General features: G+C 40.4%; 1 protein-coding gene across 7 annotated transcripts in view; it reads right to left on the bottom strand.

Annotated features, from left to right (window-relative positions):
- COBLL1 (cordon-bleu WH2 repeat protein like 1) overlaps positions 1-19600 on the bottom strand; it is a 145146-nt gene that overhangs the window by 23541 nt on the left and 102005 nt on the right. For all 7 annotated transcript variants that reach the window (XM_030580688.1, XM_030580687.1, XM_030580684.1 and 4 more), the window contains exons 3-7: positions 18378-18579; positions 16952-17180; positions 12439-12477; positions 10086-10183; positions 9732-9974 (exon numbers count right to left, since the gene is read on the bottom strand). In XM_030580688.1, the coding sequence (XP_030436548.1) occupies positions 9732-9974; positions 10086-10183; positions 12439-12477; positions 16952-17180; positions 18378-18579 (811 nt within the window). The remainder of the gene's footprint in view (positions 1-9731; positions 9975-10085; positions 10184-12438; positions 12478-16951; positions 17181-18377; positions 18580-19600) is intronic.

Here is a 19600-nt window from a genome sequence, read left to right as displayed (position 1 = left end):
GCTCTACATCTCAGAGTGATTACTTTCAGGATCCCAATGATAAAGAAATATGTTTCATTTCTAGTCACAGATGCCCATTCCTAAAGCTATTTTGATCACTATCACTTGTCTATTTGACAGCATAATAAAATCCAGAAATCACATTCATTTTATGGTAGCAGAATCTACACTTGAGCCAGACCTGGGGGTCATCTTCAAAGGACTTTTGTTTGTGCTTCAATTAAGCGGTCCACTTCATAAAGTAGAATATGAAGAAGCAGAATTGGAATAAACAGGCTCACAAATCTCTCTTTTACTGATGATCCCTCCATAATTCAAGAACTCATTGACAGCAGAATTCTTGACCTTGCCAATACCCATGGAGTAAGATGCCTTTCATTTATCAAGCTACCACTGAATAACAATTGTGTCTTAAAATAAGCTGACATTTGTTCAAAAAATAGGATTTAATGCCAACTTCAAATAAGTTTGTCACAGTACTATACGTGTAATTTTTTTATTTGATAAATGTTGTTTAAAAAGAGGCTGAGTCAATATCAATAGGGAAAAATATGGTGCAAAGTTTGCTTCAGTATGCATGTAACACTTTGTGTGTGACACTGTTACTAAAGTGCTGCTATTAAAGGGCATCCTAACAAGATGATGATTATTGACACATTAGGACAGAGCCACTTAGCGATTCACATGAAACAGCACAAGGTTCTCAGGTTGCCCTGAGGGCAAGATGGGTTAGTGTTACATGGCATACCTCAACTAGATGTCAGTTACAAAGAGGACAGTAATTAATTGCTCTCCATGTCTATCAAGGAGAAGACAAGAAGTAACAGACTTAATCCACAGCAATGGAGACTTAGGCTATATTAGCAAAAACTCTCTCACTAGCTAAGTACTGGATAGTTAAGTACTGGGATAGGTTATCAAGGTAGGTTGCGGAATCTACATCATTGGAGATTTTAAAAGAACGCATTAGATGAACATTTGTCAGGAATGGTTTAGGTGTACACATTCCTACCTCAACACAAGGAGATAAAATAGATAACCTCTTGAGGTCCCTTCCAACCCTAAATTACTATGATTTTATACCCAGCTTTAAGAAGTTAATATGATGGGATGTGATATTGAGGATGGACATGGCCTTCCAGGCATGCAAATCAGCCTAGCAGGCAGCTGGATTTTGTGAAATATGATTAGTATGCATGGAAATGAGGCCAACAGGAGAGCATCTATAAACCACATATCTCTTACTGTTGTTGGAAATAAATGAACAAATTCTGCTCTCAATTCCACTCACGTAAATCTGGTATATAGGGAAATTTCTTAACATATGGTAACTGGAGTTCTTCAAGATGTGGTCCCTATCTATATTCCACTGTGGGTACACATGCTCCATGCACCTGAGAACTGAAGAATCTTGCAAGCAATGTCTGTTGGTCTGTGCCAGTGCCCCTGCTCTCCTCATGCTCTGTAACTAGGGTATAAAAAGCAGTGCAGAGCAACTGCCTCTTCAGTTCCTTCTCTCTCATGAATCCAATTATGATCCAGAGCAGAGGGGAAGAAAGGCTGTTAGTGGAATACACATAGGGACCACACATCTAGAAGAACTCCAGTTACTAGTAAGTAAGTAACTTCACTTTCTTCTTCAAGTGCTGGTCCCTATGTGTATTTCACTGTGGGCGACTGACAAGCACTACTCAAGAGGAGAGCCTCCGAGGAACCAAGCAGTATAGAGGTTTGAAGGATGACTGCCCCAAAGGATGCATCATCTGTGGAGGCTTGAGCTAAGGTGTAGTGTCTCATGAACATATGGATAGAACTCCATGTTGCTGCTTTGCAAGGTCAAGAAAGGGCACTCTTGAACCAAAGCTACTGACACTGCTGTCGCTCTATCAGAATAAGATGTTGCTAGCTGTAGGTGAGGGAAATGCGCCAACTGATAAAGTGGTATACAGCAAGAGACCCACTTAGATATTCTCTGAGATGATGTGTCTTGTCCACTCACTCATTCCTCTGTAGCAATGAACAATCTAGGTTACTTTCGGATTGGCTTTGTTCTTTGCAGGTAAAATACTAATGCACATCTTAGGTCAAGGGAATGAAGCCTCTTCTCCTCATTGGTGTTGTAAGGCTTTTGGAAAAGACAAAGATAAGCATATTGAGGGACATCTGCTTTTATGTTTAGGAGAGCCTGTCTCCTGTTCTCATAAAGACCCCAGTGAAAGGTCTTTAGTTCCGCTCGATCCTATTCCTGGTGCTAGGAGGTGCACATCTCAGTATCTCTGGATGATGTACAGAGGAGTACCCTGTCCCAGCTCTCACTGGGGTCTCATTGCACACTCCATGAGACATTTCCTAAGCTGGAGTTCTCACCTCTGTCAGGTTTGGCTAGGAAAGGAATGGCAAATACTGCACTTAACAGAAATATGAGCCTCTCTGAGGCAACAGCAACAGAGTTAGCCATCATAGGTGGAAAAAAACAGCAGGGACAGGAGATGCAGCTTTTAAATCTCATTAACGTGGGCATAATCTAAATCCTGTACTGGGGGCCAGGGAGACTCCCTGGGAGAACTAATTAACCACTACAGTGAATAAACTGTACAAGTACTATATACAGTTACAACTTTATAAAACTTCTGAAATATTCACAGGTTGAGGACAAAAGGCTCAGCTCTGGCACTGAGGTTCCATCTCAAGCTATGCAATGGTAAGAAGGAGCCGAAGAGGCAGTCAATCTGTACCATCCCTTATGTCCTCAGTACAGAGCATGAGGAGAGTAAAGGCACAAGTATGGACCAATGAACACTGCTTCACAGATTCTTATGGTCTCAGGTACATGGAACACACGAATACCCACAATGGAATACACACAGGGAACAGCCCTCAAAGATGAACCATGACTTCAGGGGAGTTACCCAGGATTTCCACAGGAGTAAACTAAAACTGGTAGAATTTAGCCTATTAGGATTAATCAAGTATTGATGCACTTAACATAGAGAAGAAAATTGGGAAATACCAAAGTTGTACAATCATTGTGGGTTACTTTACTTATAGACTAATAGACTCATAGGTCAGAAGGGACCAATATGATCATCTAGTCTGACCTCCTGCACAAGGCAGGCCACAGAACCCTACCCATCCACTTTTATAACAACCCCTAACCCAGGACTGAGTTATTGAAATCCTCAAAATTGGTTTGAAGACCTCAAGCTGTAGAGAATCCACCAGCAAGCGACCCAGGCCCCATGCTGCAGGGGAAGGCGAAAAACCTCCAGGGCCCCTGCCAATCCGCCCTGGAGGAAAATTCCTTCCCGACCCCAAATATGGCGATCAGCTAAACCCTGAGCATGTGGGCAAGGCTCACCAGCCAGCACCCAAGAAGGAATTCTCTGCAGTAACTCAGTTCCCATCCCATCCAACATCTCCCCGCAGACCACTGAGCAGACCCATCTGGTGATAATCCAAGATCAATTGTCCAAATTAAACTATCCTATCATAACATCCCCTCCATATATTTATCAAGCTTAGTCTTAAAGCCAGAAAAGTCTTTTGCCCCCACTACTTCCCTCGGAAGGCTGTTCCAGAACTTCACTCCCCTAATGGTTAGAAACCTTCGTCTAGTTTCAAGTCTGAACTTCCTTATATCCAGTTTGTACCCTTTGTCCTCATGCCTACATTAGTACTAAACTGAAATAATTCCTCTCCCTCCCTAACGTTGACCCCCCTGATATATTTATATAGAGCAAGAATATCCCCCCGCAGCCTTCTTTTGGCCAGGCTAAACAAGCCAAGCTCTTTGAGTCTCCTTTCATAAGGCAGGTTTTCCATTCCTCGGATCATCCTAGTAGCCCGTCTCTGGACCTGTTCCAGTTTGAATTCATCCTTCTTGAACATGGGACACCAGAACTGCACACAATATTCCAGATGGGGTCTCACCAGCGCCTTATATAACAGTACTAACACCTCCTTATCCTTGCTGGAAATACCTCGCCTGATGCATCCTAAAATCGCATTTGCTTTTTTAACAGCCGTATCACATTGGCGGCTCATAGTCATCCTGTTATCAACCAATACCCCAAGGTCCTTCTCCTCCTCTGTCACTTCCAACTGATGCGCCCCCAATGTATATCTAAAATTCTTATTATTAATCCCTAAGTGCATGACCTTGCACTTTTCACTATTGTATTTCATCCTATTACTATTACTCCAGTTTACAAGGTGGTCCAGATCTTCCTGAATAGTATCCCTGTCCTTCTCCGTGTTAGCAATACCCCCCAGCTTTGTGTCATCCGCAAACTTTATTAGCACATTCCCGCTCTTTGTGCCAAGGTCAGTAATAAAAAGGTTAAATAAGATCGGTCCCAAAACCGATCCTTGAGGGACTCCACTAGTGACCTCCTTCCAGCCTGACAGTTCACCCTTCAGTACAACCCTCTGGAGTCTCCCCTTTAACCAGTTCCTTATCCACCTTACAACTTTCATATTCATCCCCATCTTTTCCAATTTAACTAACAGTTCCCCATGTGGAACCGTGTCAAACGCCTTACTAAAATCTAGGTAAATTATAACTACCGCATTTCCTTTATCTAAGTAATCCGTCACCTTCTCAAAGAAGGAGATCAGATTGGTTTGGCACAATCTACCTTTAGTAAATCCATGTTGCAATTCGTCCCAATTACCATTGACCTCTATGTCCTTAACTACTTTCTCCCTTAAAATTTTTTCCAAGACCTTACATACTACAGACATCAAGCTAACAGGCCTATAATTACCCGGATCACTTTTATTCCCTTTCTTAAAAATAGGAACTACTTTAGCAATCCTCCAGTCGTACGGCACAACCCCCGAGTTTATCGATTGCTTGAAAATTCTCGCTAACGGGCTTGCAATTTCACACGCCAGTTCCTTTAATATCCTCGGATGGAGATTGTCCGGGCCCTCCGATTTTGTCCCATTAAGCTGTTCAAGTTTGGCCTCTACCTCAGTTGTAGTAATATCCACCTCCATATCCACATTCCCGCTTATCATCCCTCCATCATCGCTAAACTCCTCACTAGTCTTATTAAAAACTGAGGCAAAGTACTTATTTGGATATTGGGCCATGCCTAGGTTATCCTTAACCTCCATTCCATCCTCAGTGTATAGCGGTCCCACTTCTTTCTTTGTTTTCTTCTTATTTATGTGGCTGTAGAACCTTTTACTATTGGTTTTGATTCCCTTTGCAAGGTCCAATTCAATGCGGCTTTTAGCCTTCCTCACTTTATCCCTACATGTTCTGACCTCACCAAGGTAGCTTCCCTTGCTAATCCTACCTTTCTTCCACTCCCTGTAAGCTTTCTGCTTTTTTCTAATCCCCTCTCTGAGTTGCTTGCTCATCCAGCTTGGCCTACAACTCCTGCCCATGGTTTTTTTCCCCTTTCTTGGGATGCAGGCTTCCGACAATTTCCGCAGCTGCAACTTAAAGTAATTCCAGGCCTTCTCCGCATTTAAACCTTCTAGTTCCTCCGTCCAATCCACTTCTCTAACTAATTTCCTTAACTCTTTAAAATTAGCCTCGAGAAGTCGAAAACCCTAATCCCAGATCTACATTTATTTATCCTTCCATCTAGTTTGAACTGAATCAGCTCATGATCACTCGAACCAAGGTTATCCCCTACCACCATTTCTTCTACAAGGTCCTCACTGCTCACCAAAACCAAATCTAAAATGGCATCCCCTCTCGTAAGTACTTCAACTACTTGATGAAGAAATCCATCCGCTATCACATCCAGAAAAATCTGACCCCTATTATTCTTGCAAGCATTCGTCCTCCAGTCTACATCCGGGAAGTTGAAGTCTCCCATAACCACACATTTCCCCTTCGTGTTTACTTCATTAAAGACATTAAAGAGGTCTCTATCCATATCCCAATCAGATCCCGGCGGTCTATAGCACACCCCAAGCACTATCTCAGGGGAAGCTCTAGTTGCTTTTTTACCCAGTGTGATTTTTGCCCAGACAGACTCTGTCTTATCCATTCCATCGCTTCTTATTTCATTACAGTTAATCTCATCATTGATGTACAAGGCTACTCCACCATCTTTGCCTTTCTTCCTGTCTTTTCTAAATAGCACATAGCCTTCAATACCTGTACTCCAGTCATGAGTACTATTCCACCAGGTTTCAGTTATCCCTATAATATCCGGTTTCATTTCCTGCACCAGTAGCTCCAGTTCCTCCATCTTGTTACCTAGACTCCTCGCATTAGTGTACAGACATTTTAATTTTTGGCGTTTGGCGTCAGTGACATTCTTTCACCCATCGTGCACAGACCTTCTACCACCAGCAGCACCTGTTATTCTGGTTTCTACTCCACTATTCCTCCTTGGATCAATCCTTTGGTAAGCAAGGGTATCCCCTCTCACTTTGTTTACTTCCCTCTCCAGGTTATAATCCGGCGTGGAGATCTCCTGAACATCTCCCAACCATCTCCCCCAACTTCCTAGTTTAAAGCTCTCTTGATGAGGTCGGTGAGCCTCCATCCTAGAATTCTATTTCCCTCCTTACTTAGATGAAGTCCATCCTGAGCGAACAGTCGTCTATCCGTAAACGCTTCCCAATGATCGTACATCCCAAAGCCCTCCTTATAACACCAATGCCTGAGCCATCTGCTGATCGCCATAATCTTGTCACTCCTTCGTCGCCCTGCTCTAGGAACCGGCAGAATCCCACTGAAGATCACCTGAGCCTCGATTTCTTTGAGCGTCTTCCCCAGTCTGGCATAGTCCTCCTTGATACAGTCCAGTGAATAACTAGCCGTATCATTGGTTCCCACATAAAGGACAATCAACGGATTCTTTCCCGCTCCCGCTAGGATCCTATTCAGCCTCTGGTCCACATCCTGTATCTTAGCCCCTGGCAGACAGCACACCCTTCTGTTCTCCTAATCAGGTCTAGTTACAGGCCTGTCTATTCTTCTCAATAAAGAGTCTCCAATCACGTAGACTTGCCTTTTCCTGGCGACAGCGTGATTCTCCGGTCTATCCCCCACACCAGCTGGCCGCAATTCCTCTCTAATTGTATTCGCCCTTACAATCCTCCTAGGGCTCATACTTGGTGCCGCCTCCATTGACTCCTCCCCTCCTTCTGCAGGACTAGCTGCTCGTCTCTTTTTCCTTGCCGTCTCTCCTTCAGCAGCCTGCTGTGCTCCATCTTCATTTCCCAACTCAGCAAACCTGTTCCTGAATTCTATTTCTCCATCGCTGGCCCGTCTTTTCCTCTGCCTGGTTCTCCTAGTCACATGCTTCCACCGTCCACTTTCCTCACCCAGCAGCTCCTCCTCAGAGTTCTTTGGTCCTGCTTCTATCCGCTCGTCTGAGCTTATCCCCTGTGCCTCATCATGTCTGTGTTCCATCATCTGCTCGAACCCCCTTCTAAACTCAGCCAGAGTTTCCACCTGCATCTCCAGTCCTCTTATCTTTTCCTCCAGCAGCTCTATCAGGCGGCACTTCATGCAGACAAAACTCCTTTCAGGTGCCCCCTCCAGGACCATGCACATGCCACAGCTGCCGCATCCGGTCATCCTCAGTGCGTCTGTACCTGCTGCCTCTGCCTCCATCATACCCTTCCAACTCCGTGCCTGGCAATCCACGCCTCACACCGCACCGCAGGCCACCAACAAGCGCTGGGCTGCTGGCAGACCCCTGCCTCTTCCCTTTTCTGGCTTCCTGGTTTCTCTGCCTTGGTCTCCCCTGTAACCTCCCCCTGGAAACTCCCTCTGAAACTCCCCTGTTAGCAGCTCTGTTCGCTGGCTCCTGTGCCGCTGCCTGAGTGCCTGGCTCTTTATATAGGACCCCTAATCAGGTAAGCCCCGCCCCCAACTCAGGGCTCAGCCTCGCTCCCAGCACACAGCCCTTAGCAGCCTGCACACACACACACTCACACATAAACTCCACAATACAATCCACAAACTATAAAAACCTGCTCCTCCAACAGCACTCCCACTGAAACTCCCCTGTTAGCCGCTCTGTTCGCTGGCTCCTGTGCCTCTGTTTCTCCTCCCAACCTTTGTTTGTCTTTTCTGTTCAGAGTGCAAACTCTTTTGGGCAAGGGCTGTTTCTTATTATGTGTTTGTAAAGGGCCCAGTTCAGTGGGCTCAACTCTTAAATTTATGTCCTGCAGGTGCTAATACAAATAACGAATTATAAAAGAGTCACCATCAATGCCCCAGGAAGTACTGATTTTAAAGGAACCACTTTCTTACATGTCACAGAACCCCAGTGGCTAAGAAAATGTTTTGCTGTAAACCAGCACTGCTTGCAAATTTGATTAGACAGAGGAGCAATGCCTATTCTCCCCAGTAGATTTAAAAAAAAAAAGTCTTTCCTTCACTGTTACATTCAATGAAGAGGCAAGAAAAGACCAAGACAGACTGCTACTTAATTTTACACTGGTAAAGAAGAAAAATATTTTTCTCCTCTTCAAATGACAAAGCTTCTCAGCCAAATATAAGACAAAATTTAGAACTTCTGTTAAACAGCGCTCTCTTGTGGTTTTTTCATGTTAACTGGAAATGAAAAGTATTGTATACAGGATAATTAGACTAATGGTTCATTTCAGAATTTTTGTTTACAGGACTAGCATCAAATTCTAGGCCTAATTTTCATTCAGCATTTAATTTCATCTTTCTGGCATGCCAGCAGTCTAATTTATTTAAAAAGAATGCCTTTTATTCCAGATTCAAAGCACAGTGCAAACTACAAATATGCAGTGTTTTAATTTACACTGACACTTTTAGCCTTGATCTTTAATTGGACTTCACAACTGACAATCTGTGCTTTATCAAGATATTACCCAATGCATTAATTTTGTCCCAAAATCTGTTGGAATGGAGTTCAGTATACACTCAGATAACCTCTCTCATAAGTTCATTCATATGCATTACTATACAAGCAGACAATTTTACTAAAACTTTAGTTTAGCATCCTTGTGCTTCCTGTAAGTTAAATGTAGCTCCCAAGAGCCCCACTTGTTTCTAATAATTTAGATTGGAAGATTGTTTAGAAGACTATTTTCTTCAACAACACATTAAACTGTATTTTACTACAAAGGATTAAGCGAGGCAATTTAGAAATGACATAAATCCCAATCCCCTGTGTAGTTAATGGACATATTAATGTAAGCCATAACGTAAGTAAGTATGTAAGCTATTAACTCAATAGAACAAGTTGAGGCTGGAACTCCTATTTATCACTCTCAGTGTTTAAAATGAAACATCCTTGTTACAAAATAGTGGATTCTTTAAGCATATGTGCAGCACCAGTGACTTTAAAGTTAAGCAATGTACATGTCTTTGGAGGATCAGAGCCTCTGTTACGATTATATAAATCTTTGTTATCTGGCTATTATCCAACTGCTACAAATACTTTCTTCTTTCTAAAATAAATTTGACTTCTAATCTCACTCATATAAAAATGTATTAATAGAATATTGGTTTATTTTATTCTATTTTTAATACAGCCAATATTTTGGAAACATACAAGGATATTTAAAATGTATCCTTCAACTGATACACTTATCTCAGTGTGAAATATTTCTTGTTTCACTACTATATGCTCAGAAAATAGGACTTATTACTTATATTGTGTAACTATTTCTGTTCTAAGCCTCATCAGAAATACCACTGCCTCAGATACTCTTAATCAGTGAAACTTAATTGGGTGGGGAGGTGGAGAAGAAAAAGTTTAACAATAGCTCACCTGTTCATTGTCATCAACACTACTAGATTTCACAACACAAGATGGTGTGTGTCTCACTTGGGTATGTTCAAGATCCTGTGGGACACTTTGAGATGCAGGCATTGGAGGCAAGGGTGCTCTTCGCTTCTTTGGCATTTCAGATGGCAATGTGTTAGAGTCATATTGCTTGGAAATCGTGTTAGATCTGTTGATGAAAGTTGGCCTGGGCTTACTCATCAGTGGAGTTGCTGGGGCACTGGCAGTCTTAAAAGGAGGGGAAGAGATAATCAAACATTCTGAAAGTATTTGAACGAGCAAACCTGATTGTTCTGAGAATATATTTAGACATATTTTGCTTAGAAAATGCCATCTTACTTGTTCACGTTTCTTCTTACTTCGCTGAAAAAAGCTGAAAAATCCTTTATTTTCTCTCTCCTTCAAAGTATCTGGGTTTTGAGAAATTTGGCAGGAGTCTACAACAGAAAATAATAATTCTAGATTTTTATTGCATAGATTATTTTTGGTATATCCTTCCAGCAGGCTGGTGGCAGAGTGTGTTGTAGAGAAAAAAATTTTCTGTATGAGTAGCCTTTTGAAAGTACAGTTTGAAAAAGCCTCCTGACATTGCCATGTTTTTCACCTTAATTTTTCTCCTTAAGCAACCATAAATTAGCATGAATTTTACTTGCCAGTGATGTAAAAAGTGCTCCATATCAGCACTGCACTGAATACGATCAATCGTGTTAGAGAAGATTTTAGTTGTGGTCAATTAAAATTTTAGACTTCCATGTACACTGCCATTAGGGTGACCAGATATCCTGATTATATAGGGACAGTCCCGATTTTGGGGTCTTTTTCTTATATAGGCTCTTATTACCCCCCTACCCTCCGTCTCAATTTTTTACCCTAACTGCCACGTTCCTGTATACTTTATTCAGATTCCTGAACAAAGAAGAAGAAAACTTTCTATGTATGTATTGCTTGTAAATGAGTATACCATTTTCAATTAAACACAAACCCATATATATACACACACCCCTAAATGAAGATGTGGCACAATGGTAACACTCCGACATCTCAGTACGAAGATGACGTCATAAACTCTTGGTAAAAAGCCATCAAGTTCTTGCTAAACCTGGGAGCAGTGATTTTCACTCAGAATTAGGATTCTATAAAGCAATTTATTATAATCTAAAAAGTCATATCCTGTAGGAAAACAATGTTTTAAATGCATAAATATTGAAAACCAGTGCCACATACAGATAGGATAACTACAGGTTAATTGATGATCAACCACTCTGAGTGCATAAGGTATGTGGAGGGTGCAAGGAGCTCTTTCATTCTGTATTGCCTTTTGTTTTGCAGAAAGATCCTTCCCCCCACAGATCATGTACCCTTTTAACTACCCAGCCCCCCTTAATTCATAGCTTCTTCATTCTGCAGACCACCAGTAAAGGCACCACAGATGTTATATGTGAACCCAAATGTCATATGTGCACTGCACACATCCTAGGAAAGTAAAAACTCCTGAACACATGCTGTGCTAAATCATGCAACCAGAAATCCACATTAAAATTGGATAGAGAACAATACAGGAAAATTAAATGCAAAAAGTGTGTGTATACGTATTATCCATCTACTCACTTCTAAACGCCACTGTAAAAAATGTCAGTACTTCTTGACCTCACTCGGTTAAGTAAATTTTATTTCCAGATAAAAAGAAGAATTTTTTCAAATATCTTATTCAAAAAACAGGTAAAAAATTACAGTGTGTGTATTATAAATTAGTATGAGTGTATACATTTTGCAGGACAGAGACAGGAAATTCACTTTTTACACAATTTTAGTTCCAATGTGAAGAATTTGTAGCTAAGTGCTCATTGTTATTAATTGCTAAATAAAACCTGCGTTCAGATGAATGTAGCAATGAAAATCTCAAGCAAGCCTGACAATCTTATTGTGTACTCAGGGTAATGTTTAAGGTTGTTTAAGAAAATGAACGTCCAGGGCTAGTACTACCCTGTCACAGACTTGCCTATTTAAAAACAAAACAAAACCAAAAAAAAAAAACACCACACCCTTATGGGGTCATAGGGTACTCTTCATCACAAAGGTGGGGCAAGTGTTCTCATGGCAGACAGTATGGTAATAAGCACTGTGCTTAAAATATTCCAGAATAAGAGTGCCTCAGGGCAACTCTATACATAAAACGCTGCATCAGCATAGCAACACCAATGCATCTGTGCTGCTGTAGTGCTTTAATGAAGACATTCTACGCCGAAAGGAGAGTGTTCACTTGTCAGCCTAGTTAATCCACCTCCCCAAGAGGCATAGCTATGTCACTGGGAGAAGCTCTATCCTATTGCTTGTTGAAATCAATACGATACCTAACACTGTAAAACAGTCCTCAACATCAGTAAGGGTGGCAGAATCTTTTAGCAAAACCTTTTAGTAAAAAATTTTCAATCATTCAGTGTGCAAGGGGCTCCTGAAGAACATTCTTTTGCGGTGATCAAAGAACCACCAAAAATGAAAATTTATTGAAACACTGTATGATAGGCAGGGTATCAACTTCTGTAACGATAATTTATGCAAATCTGACACACATTATAGGACATGAAGGTATTTGTTTACTTGCAGTCTACAAATGGCAATGTCTGAGTGACAACTTATCAGCTACAGTTTATATATGTGCTCCTGTTTCACTATCTAGCTCAGTAAAACTTACCTCGTAAAGATGATAAATTGAAGTTAGCAGCTGAAGTGGCTAGAGAAAGAAAAATGGTAAATTAGTTATAATGATATTATTTATTAGATACAGAACTTAACTGTGGGTTGAGGGAAAGATGCAAATTACATATGAACACTCTCATCTGAGTTTCCAAAAACAGGAAAAAAGACAGCAGGCCCCTTTCATAAGAATGGTTTTCCCTAAGTAGAAGAGTAAACATCTTAGAATTATATCTAAAACTAACCACCACCTCAGAATTTGAACTAGTATGACAGTGAAATGCACACAAATTTATATCAAAGACCAGAGATGCCACAATCTGTATATGTGCAGATTGTGTTCTAGAGCATATCATATTAAAACTAGCACATTTGTTAATATTTCCCATCAGCAGCAAATCATAACAATCCTCTAATAAAATCAATCCACCCACCAGCTCACCCTCCTGGATTGTTTCTTATTGAGAAGGGAAGGAAATTCATTTGGGAGAAAAGTTCAAGCAATTGCTAAAAGGATGCTGATTTTAAATTACCTTTATAGCCCCAGAACAAACTTCAGTAAAGCAACTGGTCATCATTAACCAGGGGAACAGAAGTTAAATAAGAAGTTCTAAAAATAAATAATATTGATGGAATTTTTTTCTTTGCTTTTAATTCTGACTATAACTAAATTGTCTGTTAAACAGAAAGCTGAAGTCTGGAAAACACAGTTTTCAAGTTCAAATAATGTAAATTTTTAATTTAGTTATTTGATCTGCCCCTATATTACTGACTTTTGGCACATATATTCTCAAATAAAAAAAAAAGTTAGGAATAGGAGTCAGGGAAAGAACCCCAGACTAATTTTAATTTTTTGTCCAAAGTAGTAAATTGGTAGAAGATAGATTGCTTCCTTCAATCGGTACCTTTTTTGATCAAAGGGAGTCTCCACTGTAAGTTATCATTCCCAAACTAAGTCTGTTACTCAGACTGACTAAAATGGAAAAAAAAAAAAAAAAAAAAAAAAAAAGATATTCCACTAGACCTCTGATATCTTTTACTTGGGAAGGTCAGAGGTATTTAAAGATGCTGTCAGGAGGCATTACAATACAGAATAAAAACTCTTTAAATTTGGAAAGAGGTCTTTGTGATTTCTTACCTATGGTGTTTTTGTTTTCCAAATGGGGGAAAAGAAAAATAGCTACAGTTAATCTGTAGATAAACTGGTTATTTTTATTATATTTCTGTCCTAAAATGTAATATTGTGCTTACAAATCTCAGTATAATAAAAGCAGACCTGAGCAAAATATTGGATTTCTATCCCAAGGGAAATTTTGAAATTTCAATATTTGTTTTTTTCCCACAACAGGATGAAAAATTAAATTAAAAAAAAAAATTTCCACACCATGAAATTCTGTGGACAATTTCAATTAGTAAATGATAAAACATTTTGCTATACATTTTTGATTGACATGAAACATTCAAACATTTCTAAGATTAAAATGTAATATTTTTGTTTGTTAAAATAACCCAAATCACTGTGTTTCGACTTATTTTAACATTAAAACTACATTTCTCCAAAGCACATGGATCTAGCAGTTGTCGTCGTTCTGGGCCCCGTTCTCTCTTATAGACCAGGCTCCTTGGTTGGACTACATCTCCCATAATACACATACTCATGTGAGTCCCATAACACACAACAGAACTCAGTCAGGAAGGAAATCTCTTATGGAAAATGCATCCTCCAGGCAGCCGTAGGGGAGAATGGGGGCTAGAACTGCAATTCCCATATGGCAATGAGACATAGCAAAATGCAATTTTAACCTTTTGCTGAACTCATTCAAAACTAAATGTTGTGGATTAGTTCAAAAAAGTACACATTAACTGGATTAAACCTTCACAAAATAAAATATTTCATTTTAATTTTTCCACTGGAAAAATCATTCTGACTGAAAATTCCCAAATAACTCTAAATAAAAGCTGTTATTTCAGATATTGCTGACTGTGGTGTATTTGGGAAGCAAACTGAGAGAAATGTTTTTGAAATAAAACATACCAAGTGACGATGCTCTGGCAGAGAGCAAAATTTGCATTATGTCAAATGCAGGGATAATGACTATAGAAAGAAGGTACGTAGCACTAGTCCAGGGAAGTCTAGCTGAATCACAAGAGCCAATGCTGACAGAACACGTTCACCTGAAATCCTTCTCAGAAAGTCTTTGTAACAGAGGACTACAAAAAACGTAAGGAGTCCTTGATAAAAGATGGACTTGTGGGCAAGGCATGTGATTGGGAGTTAGATGTGTGAGCAAAGGCAAGTCACTTCCCTGCCTTCTGTCTGAATTTGACCATCACTAAATGGAGATAATGGCCTGCGAAGCAAGTAGTATTAACAAACTAAATCCACCCACACCCCTGTGAAGTGTTCTCATCCTACACTGATAAGCACCATATAAATTCATACATTTTGTTAAATTAATATGCTGTTAGGTACCTGGTCATCTGACCCTGCAGGATTATAAACAAAAGTTACTTCCCTGCTGATTTTGCACCTTTTCCATTTAGCAAGATGTGACAATTATGGGACTCTATGTACAACTTAATTCTGTTTGATATTGGGTACCCTCTCTGTTTATCCATGTGAGACTGCAAACTGTAGGGCAGTTTCTTCTCTGCTATCTTTTGACATTCATGTTGGACTGAAATTCTAAGAAGTAGCGAGACAGGGGAAAGGAGCTTACAGATCTGGTCTTTGAAAGAGACTGGCATTAAGGATTATTAATTAGTGAACAGACCTGGCCCAGATAGAATAGGATAGTTGAAGGCTGAGGGAAGTCACTTCACTCCAACTCCTCTGCAGAGGACTGTGGTTTAGAGAGTGGAATTTCCCCAGCAGCAGTAAAAAAGTGTTGGTGAGACATATAAAGAAACACAGAGCAACAAAGAGAAGGCTTTGGGTAGGAGACAGGAAAAGAAGGATATGCTTTCATAGCGGGTGGTTCTGTTTAACTGTGGGACTAGCTGAGGAAGAGAAAAGCCAGATGATATACAAGGTGGAAGATGGACTCTATGATTGAAAGAAACCATGGGTAAAGGGCAGGAGGAGAGAAGGAGTCCAGGATGTATCCTAAGACTCTGGTCTATGCCCAAAAAACACTGCAGAGGAAACTAAGGCAGGGAAGTGACTGCAGGTGTGTTTTTTATTTTTGTCTAGATCTGTATATTTCCTTGTGTTAACTAAAGTAAAGAGTAATTATGATTAGAAAAATTAGCAAAACCTCTCTGAGTGAACTGTAAACCCATAGCTCCCACATGGCTGGAGTTCCAAGAGAGGGTATACTTAATCTGCTGGAGAGCCTGAGGGGTCAAGTATTGGTCTAGGAGGCCCCGTTTCTGTGAAGGGGTAACAAACAGGAACTATGCTTTGGAGCTGTGCCAGAGGGTATGCCTACACTGCTCTAAAGACCCATGACATGGTTATGGGTGGCCCAAGGGAGCTGACTCAGGCTCGCAGAGCTTAGGCTGTGGAGCTAACAATTCAAGACATTCAAGCTCAAGCTGGAGCTCAGGGTCTGAAACCCCCTAAGGAGGATGGGTCTGAAAGCCTGGGCTCCAACCCAAGCCCGAACTTCTGCACTTCAGTGTATTGATCCAGGCTCTGAGACTTGATGCCACTAGTTTTTTATTGCAGTGTAGACATACCCAGAGAGACCAAAGCAAAAGATAGGGCCTCAGCCGACTTAGATCAAGGGAAGAGTAGGAGATCTGGGTCTAGTTTGCAGCCTGGTGAGTGTCCAGCAGAGTGAGCTGTATCAGGACTGTGTGAGACAAGACAATTTTCTTTGCGGCTTGAATGGGGTTAAAACTGACACAGGGTTTTAAAAATAATATATTGTATACACTTATGCTTAATCATTAGCACTCTTCTCCAAAACAGTAACTATTTATACTGGTTCTCTTCTAGAAGTTTATGAAAACTAGCTTTAGGTGGCTTTTAGCTGGGTTTGGTCAGGGGCAGCTCCAGGCATCAGCACAGCAAGTGTGTGCCTGGGGCGACAAGCTGCGGGGGGCAGTGTGCCGATTGCCATGAGGGCGGCAGTCAGACAGTCTTCAGCGGCATGCCTGCAGGAAGTCCACTGGTCCCGTGGCTTTGGCAGCAACTCAGCATCAGGTACGGTAGGACCAGCATGCCTGTGGGAGGTCTGCCGGTCCCATGGCTTCGGCGACAACTTGGCAATGGGTACACCGAAGGCCCGGGACCAGCAGATCATCCGCAGAAACACCGCCGAATCCACGTGACCAGCCCGCAGGCGTGCTGCTGAAGGCCGCCTGACTGCCATGCTTGGGTGGCAAAAAACAGAGCCACCCCTGGGTTTGGTTCTATAGCAGAATTAATGAAGAACATTATGCAGTATCTAGAAGGAAATTCATTTCTCTAGAACACATGAAATCATAGATGTACCATATTTTTTTAAAACAACATTTCCTGTGTGCATACCTTTGTTGAGAAACTATATATAAAAATGTCTTACCTTTACTGACATCCATTGCATATAATTCCCTTAGTCCAAGGTCATTAAGAGATTTTGTTACATCAAGGGGCTCCTGAGACTGGTAGTTCTTCAGCAATACAGTGTGCAAAGGATCAAACTCACATTTGCTACAGATAATCGGTATGAACTCTTGCAGAGGTTCATGTGGACTCACTCTCATTATTGTCTTCTGTGTTCTCTTGTAGTTTACTACCACTCTTATTGTTTGCTGGAAAAAAATATACAAACTCTATTAACTAACATTCAAGGGTACAGACAGAGAAAAACCCAAACTGTTACACCAACAGAATGTTGCAGCAACCACAGAAACTCTCTCTCACTCACCCACACCCAATAAGGGCTGTTTCACCATTGTTACAGTACTATCAATGTTACAAAGAGAACTTTGTAAGAAAAGTGTGATGGCATTTACTCTATCAGCAAGAAAAAAAAAACGAAAACGCCTGATTGATAGAGTATCAGTTTTGACTCAGGCTTGGTCTACTCTTAAAAATTACGTCAACAGATCCAGACTAACCCGGCTACCCCTCTGATACATAAAAATTACGTCAGCTGCTATCCTGACCTAAGATGCAGTTGTGCTGATGGAAGAATATTTCTGTCGATGTGTTCCTACACCAATGGAAAACCCTTTTCTGTTGGCATAACCTGCCTCTGCACTATACAGTTATGTTAGCATAACTACAGTGATGTAGCTATGCCAATGTAATCTCCATTGTGTACACTTAAAGTTACAATTCACTTAGCATAAGTTAGAAAGTAGGAAATGGAATGAGGAAAAAATTAATTCCGTAATTTGAGCACCTCATAAAAATACAAAATGTTTATTTTCTGTGCTCTGCAAAGCTTCAATTCCCCAGAGCATGAGGAATATCCCTCATTTATACATCTGAGCTAAAGAATTCTCTAAAGATGGAGCAATAACATGCAGAGCACATATTAAATGAAAATGAAATAAGTAACTTGTAATCAGAAGAGTGTGTAAGTTATGGCATTCCAGATAATGACTTATGAGCAATTGATTTTCAGTTTATGAAAGGGATGCTATACGTATGTACGTTTCTGCTGCCCACAGATCATCTTTAGAGAACTTACCAAAAGGATAAACTCTTCATGAAGATTTGTAACTTTATATTATACTTCAGATTGTTGCATAATATTTACATTCCCAAAAGAACAATTAGATTTACGTCATTGTAAAATTCCAAAATCATCTAAACCCCCTGGTTACAGACTAAAGTTCTAATCTCCAAGTGATGGTATATTGCGATGCCATCAGGCCATACCTTGAAAATATATTCTATTGAGAAATTGCCTTTAACATGAATCACAATTAGAACATTTAGATAAAAACAATCTTAATCTCTCTCTCTTCAGATAACACCACCACTGGTATAATTCTTACCTCTGGCATTATAGGAGTGGGCTTTTTCTTATCCATATGTTTTGGCTTTAAAATCACCTTGTCTACTTCAAGCATTCCAATTGGTGTGTTGGGTTTGAATTTAATCTGTCTCTTCTCTGCTGATATCAGGTCTATGGTATAGCTTGATGGATTTAAATGATACTGTGCACAGAGAAAAATCAGCAAGTCCATCATGGGTTTGCTGTTAAATTAAAAAAAGGGGGGGGGGGAGGGAAAGGGGGAAAGAGAGGTATACAACCATTATATAGGCCACAAAACAAAGTGCATTTCTGAACATTAGCAAAAATCATCTCTGCTATCCTATGACTAAATAATTACGGTCAACACATCCACTTTGTAACGGAATTCTTAGATGTTGTAGATGTTACTTAAAGAAAAGGCACCTTTAAAATGCATATATACTTACAGAGCTACTGTGCTCCTGCAAGAGGCCATCTGCACAGAGGTGGTGCAAAATAGTGTATTTCTGAGGGTGAGAGGTGTTTTTGCCTCCTGACTTGCAATACAACATGGGATTTGGCAGTGGTGGTAATTGGACAGCTGGTATATTTTATGGTCTATTTTTTCCAAAATGACTCATGATTCTGATGTCCAACTTGACATATTGAAAAGTGGTCCAATTTCCAGAAATGCTGAGCTCCTGCCCTCTGAAAAAGCATCTTTTAAGATGTCTCAAGTCAGGCAACCAAAATGACTAGTCCTTTTGAAAATTCTGGCACATATATTTAATGTACGCTATAGCACCCAGAAAATACACACTTGGAAAAAGACAGCTGGAGAAGGACACAGGTGCCAAAGCATACCCACTCTTAACAGTAAAGTTCCCGACCTGTGGGAGCAGGATAATTAGATATTTGAACCTCAGTAACAAATTACTTGCTATGGCCATATAAAATACTGTGAATCTAATAAAGAACACTTTCAAAGTCTATTTGCAGCTACTCTTATTTTGGATTTTCCCTAAAACCAGCCTGATCTTGGCACACAATGAAACTATTTCAACTAACTCTTTACTTTACTTATTCCTTCCTGAAATGGCTGTTTCTGTACAAATATCCAATGGTGTAAAGAACACAAACATTAATTTTTCCCCAAGAACTTTGAACTAGAAACTTTAACTCATTCATTGAATTATGATTAGATATACTGTACAAATAAGATGACTATATAAGCCAAACTGTGCTCTTCTCCCCCACCCCCCA

This window comes from Gopherus evgoodei, chromosome 11 (genome assembly GCF_007399415.2).
Source record: "Gopherus evgoodei ecotype Sinaloan lineage chromosome 11, rGopEvg1_v1.p, whole genome shotgun sequence".
Classification (NCBI taxonomy): domain Eukaryota; kingdom Metazoa; phylum Chordata; order Testudines; family Testudinidae; genus Gopherus; species Gopherus evgoodei.
The sequence above is the reverse complement of the archived record's forward strand: the minus strand, read 5'-3'. Positions and strand labels throughout refer to the sequence as shown.